At 32.5% G+C, this 16,852-nt stretch overlaps 5 protein-coding genes across 7 annotated transcripts; 2 read left to right on the top strand and 3 right to left on the bottom strand.

Annotated features, from left to right (window-relative positions):
- Positions 1-4,276: 4,276 nt before the first annotated feature.
- Positions 4,277-9,283, bottom strand: LOC106101034 (digestive organ expansion factor homolog). Of its 2 annotated transcripts, none has more exons than XM_013280106.1 (8): positions 8,683-9,283; positions 7,868-8,473; positions 7,269-7,511; positions 6,597-6,871; positions 6,038-6,193; positions 5,492-5,687; positions 4,924-5,100; positions 4,277-4,457 (listed from the first exon to the last, which is right to left on the bottom strand). In XM_013280106.1, exons 1-8 carry the CDS (start codon positions 9,106-9,108, stop codon positions 4,293-4,295), a joined length of 2,244 nt encoding a protein of 747 aa, XP_013135560.1. In that variant the 5' UTR covers positions 9,109-9,283; the 3' UTR covers positions 4,277-4,292. The 2 variants fall into 2 exon arrangements, with proteins under 2 accessions (XP_013135560.1, XP_013135561.1); XM_013280107.1 differs by having other exon boundaries at positions 8,679-8,769.
- Positions 9,284-9,536: 253 nt separating this feature from the next.
- LOC106101111 (protein farnesyltransferase subunit beta) lies at positions 9,537-11,859 on the top strand. 2 transcript variants are annotated; one of them, XM_013280226.1, is made up of 5 exons: positions 9,537-9,573; positions 9,846-10,007; positions 10,093-10,906; positions 11,014-11,122; positions 11,441-11,859. In XM_013280226.1, the coding sequence occupies exons 1-5, from the start codon at positions 9,562-9,564 to the stop codon at positions 11,634-11,636; spliced, it is 1,293 nt and encodes a 430-aa protein (XP_013135680.1). In that variant the 5' UTR covers positions 9,537-9,561; the 3' UTR covers positions 11,637-11,859. The 2 variants fall into 2 exon arrangements, with proteins under 2 accessions (XP_013135680.1, XP_013135679.1); XM_013280225.1 differs by having other exon boundaries at positions 9,541-9,579.
- Positions 11,852-14,079, bottom strand: LOC106101110 (cysteine protease ATG4D). Its single transcript, XM_013280224.1, has one exon. It carries the CDS (start codon positions 13,850-13,852, stop codon positions 12,431-12,433), a length of 1,422 nt encoding a protein of 473 aa, XP_013135678.1. The 5' UTR covers positions 13,853-14,079; the 3' UTR covers positions 11,852-12,430.
- Positions 14,080-14,262: 183 nt separating this feature from the next.
- On the top strand, positions 14,263-16,101 carry LOC106101112 (mediator of RNA polymerase II transcription subunit 6). Its single transcript, XM_013280227.1, has 5 exons — positions 14,263-14,550; positions 14,617-14,791; positions 14,878-14,983; positions 15,118-15,278; positions 15,687-16,101. The coding sequence occupies exons 1-5, from the start codon at positions 14,351-14,353 to the stop codon at positions 15,900-15,902; spliced, it is 858 nt and encodes a 285-aa protein (XP_013135681.1). The 5' UTR covers positions 14,263-14,350; the 3' UTR covers positions 15,903-16,101.
- Positions 16,076-16,776, bottom strand: LOC106101113. Its single transcript, XM_013280228.1, has 3 exons — positions 16,608-16,776; positions 16,390-16,505; positions 16,076-16,318 (listed from the first exon to the last, which is right to left on the bottom strand). Exons 1-3 carry the CDS (start codon positions 16,671-16,673, stop codon positions 16,171-16,173), a joined length of 330 nt encoding a protein of 109 aa, XP_013135682.1. The 5' UTR covers positions 16,674-16,776; the 3' UTR covers positions 16,076-16,170.
- Positions 16,777-16,852: the final 76 nt, after the last annotated feature.

Here is a 16,852-nt window from a genome sequence, read left to right as displayed (position 1 = left end):
TATTTCCTATTTCTTGTGCTATTTTTTTACCTAAGACTTGTTAGCATTTTAAAATTTTCCCACATTTCCCACACTTATCAACCGTAAATAAAAACTCTGACACATTTATGCAACCATAACTTGAGACTTTGACTTTGATTGCGGCCTAATTTTTCTGTGATCGAAGATGAACCGACCGAATGTTACGATAAGACTACACGAATTATTTGACAACTTTAGTTTTCACATTAAATAAATAGGAACATTTTAATATGTAGCCAATTTATAATTGCTGGATAATAAATAAAACATCGAAGTGATAACATGATGTAAAACTTTGAGAAGAGGCGAAATGAGCGAACGCTGGTCCAGCCAGGCGCAGCAATAACTCTAAATATAGCTGCAGGTAGCTACAATAACCAGCACTCGGCAATTCACTGATCATGTTTATAAGATATAAATCACGCAGTGATTTCGGCCGAATTGCCCAGAATAGACGGACCGCTCGTACTGAATACCACTCCTGCATAACTGATTACTCGGTACATTGTTCTTACTTTTTATCCTTAATCTACGTAAATCACACAGTTTTGAATAACAAAAATGCAATTATTGGACAATGCGATGTTTGCAACGAGCTCTTGACATTGCTACCAATCGAAATCCAAGTTTCTATTCAACCAAACATACTGCTTCATAAAATACATAGTGAAACAGTTTTTTGGTGATTAAGAGCCCCTAATTGTAGACTTCGTATTCAAACTCAACACCAAGGGAGACCAAACAACGCCTATAAATAATTCACATTACAAAGCTCACAATTTGCCAAACAGAATCCGGTTCATTTTATTCGATATACCACATCTTGAAAATCTCATGTTTCCAAGACAATGTTTACGTTCCTCAGCAAGATAGTGCATATGTTCTCGCCCGATACTCTGTTGCAATGCTAAGCGCAATCGAAGTATCGATCTGGCCTAAATATAATTCCAGTTTAAAATAGACAAATTTCGTGTCTTAACTGGAACGTTTTATTGTTATAGAGAACATACCTTTAAATAATGTCTAGAATCTAACATTCGGTACTAGAGTGTTTGAAACAATGGCCATCTCAGGCGAAGAAAATATTCTTATCATGTAATAGAAACATAACAAAATACAAACAGGCGAAGCAAAAAGTGAGCAACTAGTTATTTATATTTAAAAAAATGTTTACATTAAATACATTGAACTAAATGAGCATAAAGTACACCAAGGACTTGGTTAATGACCGTAGAAATACAAATATACTTATCCTGTTTAATTCATAACTCACAAACACACGCCATTCCAAGGTTTTTAAATACTCTATTAATTTGTATCTAATCTAATAATAATTTGTTTACATACAAGAGATTGCTATGTATTCACTGTGCGGTTTAAAACGATTTATTTATAATCCGCTTCCCTCTTTGGGTTCTAATTCGCAATGTGACTATATTTATGATGTTTCTGTGGCGAAAATGTGTTACAAGGGTCCTTGAATGACTGTGTTCAACAGTGCCTTGAAGAGGTATCGTATTTTAAAAAAAGTTACCTCTAGATATTTACTTCGTTATTCTTCTTGAGATTTTATTTAGTTAATACAACAAATTGGTTTAATCAGGATAGCTCCGGTCTGATCCGATTCTAAATGAGATGCCATTCCTGCAATGCAGTAACCTAGCGGCAGCAATACGGTCTTAGCTTCGATTAATTTCCGCCACAATAGGGAGATGTATTATACATTACTAGCTTATTGTTAGAAAAATAAGAATATTTCTAGAGAAACCAAAAAACTATTTGATCTCTACTATTTTGAAAAATATCACCTTACCCTGATCCCACTGCGTGATCGGCACATGTTTTCATATTCTATAACAAAAATAAAATAAAGTTAACATTAATATTATCTTTTGCAGGACGAAGCAATACCTCAGTGAACGAGAACGTCACCTTTTCCTTACCATCGAATCTTCTAGAGCCAACGTACGCGAATACAACAGATGATACGGGTCTCGATTTTGAATCTCCCACCAATATAACGAATACATCTTCATTCCAAAATACGAAGCCCGTTAATGTTACTTCTAATGATTCCGGAACCAACGACACGGACACCACATGACGTACAGGAATAAGAACAAATGACACTCTATAACAGACTATTAATTGTGAATCGAAGTGAAAATAATGAACGTTAATGACTTATTAAAGTGTAGTTGAAACGAATGTTTTGAAAGTGAGAAAAGGAAATTGCCATTAGCTTATACGGAGTGTGTAAATCGTGATCTATTTGGATAGGACAGATAAAAAAATAGCTATTTATTAGAAATAATTTAGATATGTTAATAACATGTATTTAACTTTGTGTTCAGGCGTATGTGGGGTTTTTTGTAATAGACTGGAAAATAGAGTGGTTCTAGTCAAATGTAATACCAAAGCTATGGTAATTATCATATTATAGGTTAATGTTGTTGATTTGAAAGATTTTTCTTATTTAAACATTTAGTAGTTTTAAAGCCTAATTTATATATGAATGTTGTCCGTCTTTCTTTACTATAACAATAGACAATAGATAAAGCCTAATAAAAACTGCCACTTAATTTGAATTAAAATATTTAAGTTATATCTCAACGATACAAAATATTTAGTTAAGTTCCACATCATTGCCTTTAAATACATATAATGGAAATTCATCACTGAGTGTTAAATAGTAAGACAGTTTCCTTAGTTCGTAAAGCAGAACAACATTTTAATTCCACTAAAATATAGTTTTAGCAAAAAAAATTGTTGTAGAGCTTTATATTGATAATTGTTTTATTTGTGGTGAAAATGTTTACCTATTTATTATTGTCGAATGAATTGTATTTTAAAATGGTAAAAATACTTACGAAATAAAGTAATTTTTTAATTTCCTCTATATAATAGAATTATACACCATCGTAATTATTAACGAAGTAAGGTGAAATATAAAATGTTACTGATAATTAAGCTAAGTAGGATTACCATGTATTTATTAGGTAAAAAAAAAAACAACGAAAAAAATAATGTAGCAGAATAAAAATAGGACAATTAAGACGTCAAGTACAGTCTATAAATTATAACTTTTTTTAGACATTAACTTTTATGCCGCCCTCGATTTTTTAGAGCTGTTTTGAAGAGATGGCTTCATACTCATTCATAATTTATTATCACGGATATATAAGTACCTAGATGATATAAAAAATATTGAGAAGGAAGGAAGGAAACTTTCGAAGTTTTTAAAGCAATCCGGCCAGAAACAATGCATCTCTATATCTTTGTTTCAACAAACTATTTCATTAGAAAAAAACAAATTACATGCAGTACATAAGAATCGGGACTCATGTGTTATGCTTTGTGTATGGCAACGCTAACCTTGATTTTCAATAGTGTGAAGTTTTATTTAAATATCTGAGCTGGATGCAAAAGTCTTAAATATTCTATTTGATACGTAAAATTCCAAATTTATAATTGAAAACTTTTAGGGGTCGTATGTATGTACGCAAATGAAACGTTACAAAGTGCCGTTGCTAATGTCGGTGAATTCCAGTAACATAATAAATTACATCAGTTGTAAATTGTTTTTCAATTATGACTCTAACTTCTACAATTATAATCAATGTAACACATTAGCGTATAAGTTTCAACATATTACGCAACATTAGCATAAGTCTAAAAATAATTTATTCAATGGGATCGGACAGCCTTACTGTATTAAGCGTGGATTGGCGAAATATACTTCAAAGATAAGGCTCAAATGAGGACGGCAAGAGGAAATTGTACGCGAGAAAAGCTCTTTCCTATAACTCAGGCGGAATTGCAAATCTGAGTATTTGAGAAGGAGGATCGATTGCTCGGCATTTGCCTCAAACACTAGAATACCACTGATTGCGACATGACTTCGCTTTTCCTAGCTAAATATGGGAAGCTAAAACTTTTCCCTTATAGGTGGAAAACAATTTAATTAAAAATATTAACAAGATATCAAGACACGAAACGAATATACCCCCTGTTTTTTTGTTTAGAAACTGGAAAAAATAATAGAAACGATTATTTTTATCGATCAATATGTGAATGCTTTGATTTCTGTGGTTTGCAACTTTGAATCTATTTAGTTTTGTATTATCTGTACTGAATAAGTTATGATAAATAAAAAGACCAGATATGCCTTAAAAAATGATTTTTTCTTTAGCTACTCTTCCAGACTTAAACAATACAAACTTATTGAGCATAGGTTTAAAATAAAAAACATCAATGTTGTGAGAATTTAATTAGTCTCCAGTGACGAACATATGCACGGCCTTGTCGGATGCGGCGAGTCGCGCGAGCCGCGCGGCGCCGAGCGCGGCGGACACGCGCACCGCGTCGTACTTACAGTGCAGCGTCGTCACTGTCATGTTACATTCACTACCTCCATATTTGTTTTGATTACTTTCCTGCAAATAAAACAAATATTTAAAAAGTAGATAGAGATTTGGCCGCACGCCAGTTGCAATACCACGACCACACAGAAGATAGGCGTAAAGTGGACGTTATTCCGTTTCTTAATTTTAGAAAACCGAAGGTCTAATTTTAGTCCCTTTCGCTTTCCACCCTTTTTAATATTGAGTGAGGATTGTAATGATCAGTAGATTTGACGGTGGAGATGCACAGGGAGGGAAATTATCCTTCTTATGTGCGTCTCATCCACTGTCGATTAAGGGTAGGCAACGCATCTGCAATTGCGGATGTCTATGGGCAGGGGTCGCTTTGACATTTTGGCGGATTCAGGTGGTTACTTGCTCGCTATACATTATAAAAAAAATCAATCTTTTATTATTGATGACCTAATTTATTTCAGCATGAGTCTATTAAAAATAGTTATGGCCATAGATTAAAAATATACTAATTTGAAAGACCTACCTGCATAAGGTTGCACATTTCGGAATAGAAATGTGGATAAGTAGAAGGTTGATAGAATATGATATGCCGGATGCCTTTTATCCTGAACCTTCTGAAGAAGTGGACTCTCTCCGAGTACAGCAGGAAATGTGCCTCAGTGTGGAAGAACATGTCTCGAGCTCGCGCTATCTTGCCATCCTGTATAGTAAATATATTTATAGCGGGCGCACGCCTTTTACTATACTATCGCAAAACTGTTTCAATTGTTTCGCAGCCAATTCAACTGTTTAGTTGCACAACTATAAATCGAGTGATGTACCTCCTAAAAAGCTATAGGAGTCAAAGCGAGACTAAACAGTTGTGCGATAATTTAGTTTCAGGTGTGTGCACGCTTTTAATATTAATGCTTTGGTTGCAAGGACTTGATAATCCACGAATAAAACTGGAACGAATCATTAACATTTCACTTCTTAAACGCCACTTATAATCGAATAGATGTCAAAATTTTAATGGAATTTAGCATTTTTTAAGCATGGCTTTATCATTTAAGACGATGTTACATATTTAAATATCGTTACAGACAACTTACCTTAGAATATTCGCATATTTGTACAAAACTAATATCTTCTTTCTTAAAATAATTTCTTAATCTAACAAAATCAAAGTAACTCGGCACATAAATGAGGGTGTGGCTCATCAGAGTGTCGCGTTGTTTTGGCAGAATCTCCTTCACGAAATATTCAAATCTGCTCTCCACAGCCGCCATTGGAGACGTCGCATTAAATCTGAAACAAAAACAAAACACGATTTAAATCCTATTGTAACTAATTAGTAAAAAAAAAAATTATTAACATAATAATTTCGTTACGTTCGTTGTCAATCAAAAAATTAAAAAATACGCGATAGTAGCGCCATCTAGTACTATTGTGAATTTAAGTTAAAGCAACAGCTCAGCCAAAAATACAGTACAAAGCAGTGTGTTTGATTACAATAGAAGGATAATATCATTAATAATAAAAGTTATACTATCATCTAAAAATATAGTATAACTGTCCATAGACAAGGTGTCAGTAATAGTTTATAAAATTAATCTGTGATTTTTCTACATCAAATTAAATTAAAAAAGGGTACAAACCTATGGAACAGTTGGGGAACTTGCAGTACAACTTGCTGTATGCTACCAATTTCTACTGGATTCGCCGACAGCACTTTGCCGGCGTAATTTTGACACTTTCTATTTATAATAGACTTTATTTCCGGCAATGACACTGATGAAAATATTAATGTTTGTCTGAAATAAAAAAAGTAGTTGTTAATTTATAGTCACAATTTCTTACATGTGTGAAAATACTAAGGGAGAAACATTTATATGCTTTCGCGTTAAAAAGCGGCTTAAAGCACCACAGTTCTTAGTCTTACTAATATTATAAATGCGAAAATTTTGACTAATACATACTTAATGGAAGGTATCGTAACGACTTAAAACAATACAATCTGGAAGGATAGGCTAAATTTTTTTTTAATTCCTTGCGAACGGAGTCGCGGCCGAAAGCTTAAACTATAGTTTTGTTCCACTCCTCACTCTGTTCCTCTATGAGAGATCACTGTCGGTATACTATCACCACAGTGGTTTAATACAGGTTTTTTTCTTATTCGAGTTACAGATAAGATTAAAAATAAGATAGTTTACTTACCTATAATATTTAGACCATCCATTAACAGCCCACGATCTGACTCTAGAATAATCTGTGTCATGTGTCTTTTTCGGTTGAAGATGAAAATGATCCAACACATGCAATAAATGATCCCAATTCTGCATCAGGAAAACATCCGCTTGGTCCATTATTAATATTTCTATTGATGCTAAGAAATCATAGTCGCGGTCCTCTTCACCTTCCGCACCCACTATCATACGGAGTCCTAACGGAGAAGCTATTAAAATGTCCGATGAATAGAAATCTGTGTAAAGCTGGAACAAAAATTATAAGAATTAAAAATCAATACAAGAGAAGGGAAAGCTTGAAGGCATATTTGTGTGAATTGATAAATTGTCTCTGAATAAGACATCAGTTAAGTAAAATATAATCAAATGAACATCTAAATAGATAATATTAACACACTCAGACACTAATTGACCTTGCTAGTCCACTATTAAAAATAAAAATTGTATTGCATCATTAAAAAAAAATCAAGCACAAGCACATTAAATTATAAGTAGCTTATTTGTTCTCGGAGACTATGCTTTATTTCCTTGCCAAATTTTATCAAGGTCCATTGATCTATTTAAGCTACAAATCCTAACAAACATCCAACCATGCAAACATGCGTTTATAATATTAGTAAGATAGTTTAATAAAAAAAGAAACCTTTAGTGTCTTCTTGGTTAGTGTCATTCCTAATCTAAATGTGTCCTCTGTGTTGCCACTAAAGAGTAACTCATAGTCTTCCGGTTTGGGATTTTTAGTTGGCATCAGCAGCTCACCACCAGTGAAATCTTCTTCAAATCTATTCTTATTCACAACCTGTCCAGATTCTTTCGGGACCAATATCTCTATTAATGTTTTGACCACTCTATATGCTGCATCTTTGAATGGTACCATAATTAAAACCTGTAATATTTGCATTATTGTTATCAGTTACAATGTAATATGGAATGCAATATTAAACTAGGAAAACATCACCATAAAAATCTGGTGTATTTGAACTAACTATGGTATACAAAAAAGTTATCTATGTGCAGAAAAAAAAGAATCTAAACAAAATGCAGTCAAAAAATAATCCATACTAATAATATAATGAGGAAAGTAGTAGTAGTAAATTATTAAAATAATTCAAAAACGATTGGGTCGATTTAAAATATTTTTTCACTAATAAAAAGCTATATTACCAGTGAGTAACATAACCTATGTTTTATACCATTTTTTAAAAATCCTCATGTATGATGTTTTATAGGAGGGTCTCTCACCTTTGGTCTCACTAATCCCTGATCTCGATACTCATCAGACATATCAGATTTCCGAGCTATTTTGGAGTTATGATGCAGAATTTTGATACGAGTTTTCAGCATGTGATTCACCACATGAAGACAATATGTATAACGAATTTCATCAGCATTACTAAAACTTCTTTCTGGATAATACAGATCTTGGTAGTTATTCATAACAGAGAATAATTCTTTTTGTAGTGGAGTAAAAATATCAGTTAAATCCATATCCTTTTTTATCAAATTTGTTTTATTTGCAGACACAATGTTGCCATGTATTTGTGACTTTATACACAGCTTATTAAAATCCACATTATTAATATGATTTGGTACAGATCCTTCAGGAGCATACATTTTTTCTTCTAGAATAGAGATTTTTGGTTTGATTTTTGCTGCTGCTGTTTTTACTGGCTTAGGGATAGTTATAATTAAATTTCCAAGCACTGGCCACACTTTTGTTACATTCTCAATGGTTGGTGAATTACTTGATAGTGATACCAATAATTCATCACTAAGTTCATACTGATAATGTTTTGTGAATGGATCATCAGCTACATCTGTCTCAATTTCCATATCAGTATCTGCCATCTAAAACAGATAATGAAAAAAGTGTAAACATACTTTTATTACATATACTAGATTTATGTTATTTTTTCACGGCCCATTACCAATCCCCCAATAATTGAAATGCAATAAAAAATATTTTTAAAGTTGTATATTTAAATTTCTAACAAGGAAACTAAGAATCAAAGTATGCCTTACTAGTCACATATGAACAATTAAGTTAACTTACCTACCATCATTATTTCACTTGTTTCATCTTCTTCTAAATCCTCAGTCTCTTTAGAATCATCTTTGTCGTTAACTTCACCATTTAACGATTGTATATCATTATCGGACACATCACTTTCAGTGCTATCGGAACTTTCACTGTCCACTACATGCTTGCTTTTGCTTGGATTTACGAAACATGAAACAAGTTGGTTGTAAGTATCTTCTTCTTCTTCGCTCTCTGAGTACTGTGTGTTTGCTTTACGAAACTTCTCCTCTATTTGCTTTTTTTTCACCAATTCTTCTTCTATCTTTTGCTTATTTTTATATCGATTGAATATTGCTTTTTTATTAACGATTTCTACTTCTTTGGATGACTTTTTTCTTTTCTTATTAACTATTTTCTTGTTGCCTTTTCGTTTCTTGACAAAAAAACTTTTACCTTTACCCATTTTTTATAATTGCCGAAAAGTATTCTTCCTATGTCACTTTAATAAATCGTCGCATTGATACCTCAACTTTAAAGAAATCAATTACTTTATTTTACTTTTAGTCTATAATAAATAAAAATAGGTTATAAACTACACCTGCATCTCGCATTGATTTTGACATTTTGACAGAATGCTTTTGACGTTTAATTTTTTAATTTCTTTTTCCTTACAAAAGCATTTGGAATAAATAGAATAGTAAATAAATTGAAACTACTAAAGAAATTAAAAGCCGTAGTAAATAGTTAATCGTTTATAGGTAAGACAACTCATTCTTACTTGATGTTATGGTAACTTGATACTTACGGCGATGGTTGTGATAAACTTGAAAACTTGATTTTACACCTTAACTTAAACGCGCCTTATTTCTTTTTACAATGTCACATTGACAAGTAAAGGTGAGACAGATGATAGGGAATGGGAATAGAGGTAGAGGTTATTTTTCATTTTCAGTTTTTCAGTATATTTTACTTTGCATATTAATCAATAAATACATGTCGGCTTTACTTAGTATTGTTAAGTAATAATCGATAAAGTTTTAAGCACCTAACTCTATATTTCCGATAGCGGTATTATTTGTTATTGCCTTTAGTTCTTGCTACGATGTTCTTGATCTGAACTTGTATATAAAATTATGTTACTTGAATAGATTAACATCAATTATGCAGGACAATTGATATTCGAACTGAGTCACGTACAAGTTTCAGTGTAATGTAATCGTAACCGGTATGAAAAGAAATTACAAGCGCAAAGCACAGCTTAAAACAAAGCCGAAAATGGATAATCACATTCGACTGCTTTGTGACATTACCTCAGAAATCTACGACGATGAGAAAATTGTTACAAACACGTCTTCTGAACAGGTTTGTGCAGTGTTTAACTACCTAAATACTTCCCAAAATAAAACATAATATGCATCAGATTGGTCAATATAAATATTTTTTGCAGGTTGAAGTTGAAATGATGATTATGAAAATGTTGAAGTTCTTTGAATGTAAGGCATCAATTGATCCTAACATGCCAAAACTTAATAGAAAACTTCACAGCAAGTTGTTGAATAGCTGGCTCTTGAACTTACCAAAAAGCTACAGATGTCTGGAAGCAAGTCGACCATGGCTAGTCTATTGGATACTTCATGCTTTATGGCTATTGAATGATCTACCTGATGCAAAGATATTGTCTAATGTTGTTGAGTTCCTTGCACATTGCCAGCATCCTGATGGTGGTTATGGCGGAGGACCTAGTCAGTTTGCTCATCTTGGCACAACATATGCAGCTATCAATGCCCTTTGTATAATAGGGACAGATGAAGCTTATGCTTCTATCAATAGGAAAACACTGCAAAATTTCCTATGGGCAGTGCGGAGTGTTGATGGTTCTTTTGCATTGCATATAGGTGGTGAACAAGACATTAGAGGTGCATATTGTGCTGTGACTGTAGCAAAATTAACTAACATATATACAGATGAATTGTTTGATAAAACTGCAGAGTGGATAGTCAGTTGTCAGACTTATGAAGGTGGTTTTGCCGGATGTCCAGGAATGGAGGCACATGGGGGTTATGCATTTTGTGGTGTTGCATCTTTAGCGCTCCTTAACAGGACACAACTGTGTGATGTAGATGCTCTGCTGAGGTGGTGTGTGAATAGACAAATGCGTGTTGAAGGGGGATTTCAAGGGAGAACTAATAAATTAGTTGATGGTTGCTATTCATTTTGGCAAGGTGCCATTTTTCCTATTATAAGTGCAATTTTTTCTCAAGGTTAGTATATTAAATTGAAGAAAGGACTTAAATGTTTTATTGGTTTAAACTAAAAATTTTAAAGTGACTTTTAACCTAAAATCTAAGCCAATTATATTACGTTTCAGAAAATAAAGAGCTAGTAGATAAAGTACTATTTAATCAAGGTGCTTTGCAAGAATACATCATAATCTGTTGTCAATCTCCGGATGGAGGGCTTATTGACAAACCTGGAAAGTGAGTAATAATATAGAATTAATGTAAATCATTATTGTACATATTTCTATATTATAATTTGTTATAAAAAAATAAACATCTCTAAATATTATCATCATTATCAGTTGATGATAGTGCGCTCACTATATATGCTCTGAGGAGCTTGGAGCCTACCCTAAGTTAGGGGTTACTAGACCTTATTTTCTAAATATACTAGTTAAAAATATATATCCAGTATACATTATTGTGTAAGCTAATTTTCATTGTTGTTTTTGTTGTTATTACATCACAATAAATTACTCTACTGTTGTGTTCTAATTCCAATAATTGTGTTTCCAGGCCGAGAGATATTTACCATACATGCTACACATTAAGTGGGTTATCAATAGCTCAGCATGGTACCTGTACTGGTGATACTAATATTGTAGGTTCAACTCGCAATGAAGTTAATCCAGTGCATCCATTGCACAATATAGCACCTCACCTTGTTTATAATGCCATGGACTATTTTCGTAAACAACGATATACAGAATAAACTCGAAACTTTACTGTTTTTAATCTGTAAGTGATAGCTTATATAAAGATGGAGGAGGAAGTGTTTTTAAATATTGACATAAATATTGAAGAGTAAAGAACTTGTAAAACAACCAAATATATGTATTTAGGATGTGAGAAGATTTTTAGCTAAGAAATAGATAAGTTAGCTGATAGATTTTTAATATTTCATATGAGTGTAATAATAAATCTGTATTGTGGTATTCTTTTTATTTATTTTAGACCTTTACAGGTAAACATTCAAATGTATATTTCACTAGAAGCATTCAATTTGAGCAGCATTTGAAGCAAAAGAACAAACTCATTTGCTTTACTTTATTAGTTGACTGAACATACAATAAGTCAATTTTAAATTAAATAAAATTTAAGTACACAAAATGTTATAATACAATGACACAGAATTATTTTGATTGTCATGAATACATTTTTTTAAAACTCATTGCAATAGTATAGTATACATTTCAAAAAGTGATATATTTTGATAACCTATCCATTTATGTATCTTTGGCAAAGCTAATATCTATTACAAACTGTATGTTTTAAAATAAGTAGTGGATTTGATTAACATTTTTGTGAGTGTGCCTTTGTACAGTAAAAGCTTCTATTCAAGATGTTAGAAATATATTTCTTAACTTTAACAAGACAGCACTTTGTTTTCTAACATTAATGGTTTGAATGTCTATTTAACAACATATTCTTTACTTATAATAAACTAATTAAAGAGCAGTTTAGTAGCATAATTTATCTAATTTCGTTTGGTATAAATTATAAATATCACACAAGAACAAATTCTTCTGACTCCAAATCTGTATCACTATCATGCACAGCTGCAGTAGTCCAGTTGAGTTCAGATTCATAGATGGAGTACCGTATCTGAGGTGGATCCATGTGTTTCTTACGAGATCCATGTTGTATTGTAAACATTGGGTATTCATTGGTTGATGCCATTCCTTGTGGTACTAGGAATGTTTTAATGATATTAACAAAAGTCTCAAAGTCATGTTGTGTTGGAAGATAGAAACCGATGCAACATGATGGATCCATTTTACTAATAGGCATTTTTCGTGGGGAACGACAATGAAATGACTGCAGTGAAAAATTAGGTTGCCACACATCAACCATTTCTTGGCAGTAATGTGGGTCTAAATGAATAAGTCTATCATCTTGATATCCAACAAAGTACAATGAATGCTTAGGCCTTCCTCCAATTATACCTATGCAAAAATCCAATGTCAAAAGTGATGTCAAACAAGGACCATAAATAGGGTTTAGTTTGTCTGTACCAAGTTTTACCGGTACTAATAGAATAAGTGACTTCCATCCAATGTTTGGTAGACGGCAAAGTGAATTCACATCTTCTAAATACACTGTTGATTCTTGTGCAACATATACTTCCAAATTATCAAACTCGTAATTCTCTTTGGAAGCTGCAGCCATTACAGATTTCAAACAATGTGCAACAGAAGCAGGTCCATACCAGTCTCCCGCCTTCTTTCCCAAAGCTTCACCCAAACTAACCATTTGATGTATAGAAAGAGGACTGTTCACAGATGACTTGTCTCCAAACCATTTAATTATCATCCTGTGGATGCAGTCTTCTTGGAATTCTCTAGCATTTTGTATAGGTCTATCTGGTAACCATCTCCATGAGCGGCCAAGAAAATGACATATCAAGGCCTGAGCTAGTAACATTTGTCCACTTCGTAGCATACAACCCCAACCACAGTCGGAAGTATAAGTAGATCCAGCCATGGTTGGAAATTCTCTTCTATATGTCATCCATATTCTGCTTATAAAGTCTGATTTAAAGCCTTCTATGCCTTCTCCATAAATTTGTTCGACAGTTTCATGTGCAGTAGCTTCCGTTCCGATTTCCGTTGACGATTCCAATGATCCACTTGGACTTAACTTTCGATGATAACAACGACCTAGAAGCCAAACGGGGGATTCTTTTGAAAACGTTGTTTTTAATTTAACTGTCCAACCAAATTTTACATTATTCCACATCGACAGCAACCTTGATTCGACTTTTCCTTTGAGATCTAATAGGTCTTCTGAACTATCGCGAGTGTTATCCTTTGAAGAGGTCGCCCGATTTATATTCTCCACCTTCATATTTGATGCGTTTCTGATGTCGGGCGTTTCAGGTGTATTTATAAATGAACTGGACGACGAAAGATTGTTGGTACCGTTCATTATGGTACGCTAAACATTTTACCAAATATTACACTTTGTGTAAGTAAACATCAACGATCACATCATAACAATGTCGCACCAGTGAAATTAAAATCTTTTTAGTGTTCTTCATTTCTTCTGATAACATAAGAATTAATTTATTCACTCATATATTCACATAAAACAGACAGAAAACATTTTTAGACACAGTGGTAATATCGTTATTAGTTTTGTCATCTCCGCCATTCCCATTTGTCACAGTGACACAAGCACAAAGAAAAGACTTCGTTGTCGGTGGTCATTTCTCTTCCTCTTCTACACACAGGATAAATAAAGAATGACTTATTTTTAAATAATTCATTTAAAGGATCTGTTTGTCTAATGGCAACTCCGAAAATCAACGCTGTCACATGAAGTTGTGTCAATGACAAGTAAAATAACATTCTTCATTCTTTACTTTTTGTTACATTTTTAAAATAAAATACAACTACTGCTAATTATTTTAAGCACAATTTCAAAATGATGCCTGCACGGATTGGCGGGATGCATATAGCAAATGAAAACCCTTTAGGGCTTTCATGGCACGATTCTGCCTGGATTCCTTTATTAACTCCTTCCAATATTATGGATTACTTCTCAGAAAAATCAAATCCATTCTTCGACCGTACTTGTAATAATGAAGTAGTTAAAATGCAACGTTTAAGTATGGATCAGCTACAGTAAGTATCACCGACATTTAGTGCTATTACGTTTTGTTACATTTTTAATTCCCATATTTTTTGCAGAAATATGACTGGCTTGGAATATATTCTTTTACACGTGCAAGACCCTATATTATATGTCATAAGGAAACAGCAAAGGCACAGTCCACAACATGTCATTCCCCTCGCTGATTATTACATTATTGCTGGAATTGTCTACCAAGCGCCTGATTTAGCAAGTGTTTTGAATTCTAGATTGGTGAGTTAATATATTTACCTTACAAAGGTAGGGATTTTTGTAATAGTCAAATTTGAAGTCCATTTAATAATAAAGATTGGTTTTAGCTGTCAGCAGTGCATCACTTACAATGTTCATTTGAGGAAACCATGATGTATTCTAAATATCATCCAAGCAAAGGATACTGGTGGGATTTCAAAGCAAATAAAGCAGGTAATCTATTTAGATTATGTTTGTTGTTATGTGAAATATTTAGTGTCCTGTTGATATTGGAATAGGGCCCATTTTTGTGCAGCAGACATTATAAAAGGTATAATAATAAAGGTGTATGTTTTTCGGTACTTCAGGTTCAAGTCCATTCAACTCTGCCCAATCTGCTCCTAAAGAAGTGAGTACTGGTCCAAAAGAGGAGCCTTCAACTCTTTTTCAACGCCAGAGAGTAGATATGTTGCTTGCCGAGTTAGTGAGGCAATTTCCATTGCCAGTTATACCAACAACATCTAGCCAGGTAAGTAAATTATTAAAAAAAAAACATGTTTCTAAACATTGTTATCTGTAGCAAATTAAAAAACTGCAATCAATTTGTTCTTTAGTAATATTAAATGTTACAAGTGATGTTACTTTAATTTGTAGTAAAAAACAAACTACTATTATGGTTATTTCATATTAACAGGTCTAATTTCAATATCACATAATAATGTTAACTCACTTTATAATATTACTAGCTGTTGCCTGACTTTGCCTCGATCTTAAAAAATAATATTAAAAACAGCCTATAACTTATCTTACTAATGGTTAAAGAATTTTTAAACTCAGCCCAAGTAGTATTTCAGTTATTTCAATATATACAAAAATACAATTCTTTACTCTTTATAATAATGTTATTTTGTTAATAATTTAATTTTTGTATTACCAGACCAATGGTGTGACAGTTAAGACGGAGAATATGACAGATAAGGAGAAACCAATAGACAGTAATAATGTAAACAATATAACAATCAAACAGGAACCAATGGATCCTATCAACACTGATATGACAAATGGCTCAATGCAAGGACATATTGATATTAAAACTGAAATTAAACAGGAAAATATGAAACCACCACCAGAGAAGAAACCTAGAAATATGTAATAGTTTCTAAAAAACATTACTACATAGAAATAATTGGTTTAGTAGATCTAAGAATGCTGTTCTAATTACATTGTAACTTACATATGGTAACATTAAATTGATTGAAGAATAGTTTGGAAATAGGAAAGGTTGTTCAACATAGAATATTTAAAAACATTTAGTTTTAAGCTGCAATAAAGTTATATTATTTTTCTTTAAACATTTGTTTTAATTATAATTTTTGTATTGTGTTAATCCGTTTAATAAGACAAAGTTTATTAATACATTCTCACATTTTACCAGACAGAAATTGTTCGTTTTTTTCTCTTTGTATGTTAAATAAATTCATGGTGTTCCCATTTGTACTATTGTTGAGGCATATTTGACAATTGATCTTCCTTGGATCTCTTAATTGTTCATTTGCCGGTATTTGTAACCTTTAAAAAATACAATCAATATAATGTTCATAACCTAGTCAATACTTAATTACGTATTTCTATTAATTTACCTGGCGTTTGTAAGTCCTAGTTGAAACCCGAAATTAAATCCTTGTTCATAACCTGTATCAAAACTATTCTGATACGTAGCAGTTTGTCCATCGATAACTCCGTCGGAATATCCAACCTAAGTAATTTTTAATTATGAAAAAATAAAATAATTCTATTTACAACTGAAGGCTGATCGTTTTTTAGGTCAGGAGTCGCGACTTCTTTTATAAACATTTACCTTGTTAATAGGATCCACTGAACGCTTCCATGATCTTAGAGAAATATTAACCGATTCATCATTCATTATGTATTAATTAAATCTATAACAAATCATATGCTTGGAATTCAATTATTTTGTTATGTTATTTTGTTTATGACTCTCGATCTTATTGTGACATTTGCCATGTGACATTGAAGTTGACAGTTGTCGTTCGTAAATTTAAAAAAAAAAACAAAGGCAAAGGCAAAAAAGGCGTAGAAAAC

Source organism: Papilio polytes, unplaced genomic scaffold (assembly GCF_000836215.1).
Source record: "Papilio polytes unplaced genomic scaffold, Ppol_1.0 DF824024.1, whole genome shotgun sequence".
NCBI classification, from domain to species: Eukaryota; Metazoa; Arthropoda; class Insecta; order Lepidoptera; family Papilionidae; genus Papilio; species Papilio polytes.
This window is presented reverse-complemented; position numbering and strand designations above follow the sequence as displayed.

What these genes read in the sequence shown, in the direction of transcription:
- LOC106101034 (XM_013280106.1), bottom strand. Translation starts at nt 9,108, where the DNA reads ATGGGTAAAGGTAAAAGTTTTTTTGTCAAGAAACGAAAAGGCAACAAG. An exon ending in TAACCAAGAAGACACTAAAG is followed by an intron (nt 6,872 to 7,268) that starts GTTTCTTTTTTT and finishes TTTTTGTTCCAG; the next exon opens with CTTTACACAGATTTCTATTC. An exon ending in AAATATGCGAATATTCTAAG is followed by an intron (nt 5,101 to 5,491) that starts GTAAGTTGTCTG and finishes TTTACTATACAG; the next exon opens with GATGGCAAGATAGCGCGAGC.
- LOC106101111 (XM_013280225.1), top strand. An exon ending in CAAACACGTCTTCTGAACAG is followed by an intron (nt 10,008 to 10,092) that starts GTTTGTGCAGTG and finishes TATTTTTTGCAG; the next exon opens with GTTGAAGTTGAAATGATGAT. An exon ending in CTTATTGACAAACCTGGAAA is followed by an intron (nt 11,123 to 11,440) that starts GTGAGTAATAAT and finishes TTGTGTTTCCAG; the next exon opens with GCCGAGAGATATTTACCATA.
- LOC106101110 (XM_013280224.1), bottom strand. Translation starts at nt 13,852, where the DNA reads ATGAACGGTACCAACAATCTTTCGTCGTCCAGTTCATTTATAAATACA.
- LOC106101112 (XM_013280227.1), top strand. Translation starts at nt 14,351, where the DNA reads ATGATGCCTGCACGGATTGGCGGGATGCATATAGCAAATGAAAACCCT. An exon ending in TTAAGTATGGATCAGCTACA is followed by an intron (nt 14,551 to 14,616) that starts GTAAGTATCACC and finishes TATTTTTTGCAG; the next exon opens with AAATATGACTGGCTTGGAAT. An exon ending in TACCAACAACATCTAGCCAG is followed by an intron (nt 15,279 to 15,686) that starts GTAAGTAAATTA and finishes TTGTATTACCAG; the next exon opens with ACCAATGGTGTGACAGTTAA.
- LOC106101113 (XM_013280228.1), bottom strand. Translation starts at nt 16,673, where the DNA reads ATGAATGATGAATCGGTTAATATTTCTCTAAGATCATGGAAGCGTTCA. An exon ending in CAGTGGATCCTATTAACAAG is followed by an intron (nt 16,506 to 16,607) that starts GTAAATGTTTAT and finishes AAAATTACTTAG; the next exon opens with GTTGGATATTCCGACGGAGT. An exon ending in CTAGGACTTACAAACGCCAG is followed by an intron (nt 16,319 to 16,389) that starts GTAAATTAATAG and finishes TATTTTTTAAAG; the next exon opens with GTTACAAATACCGGCAAATG.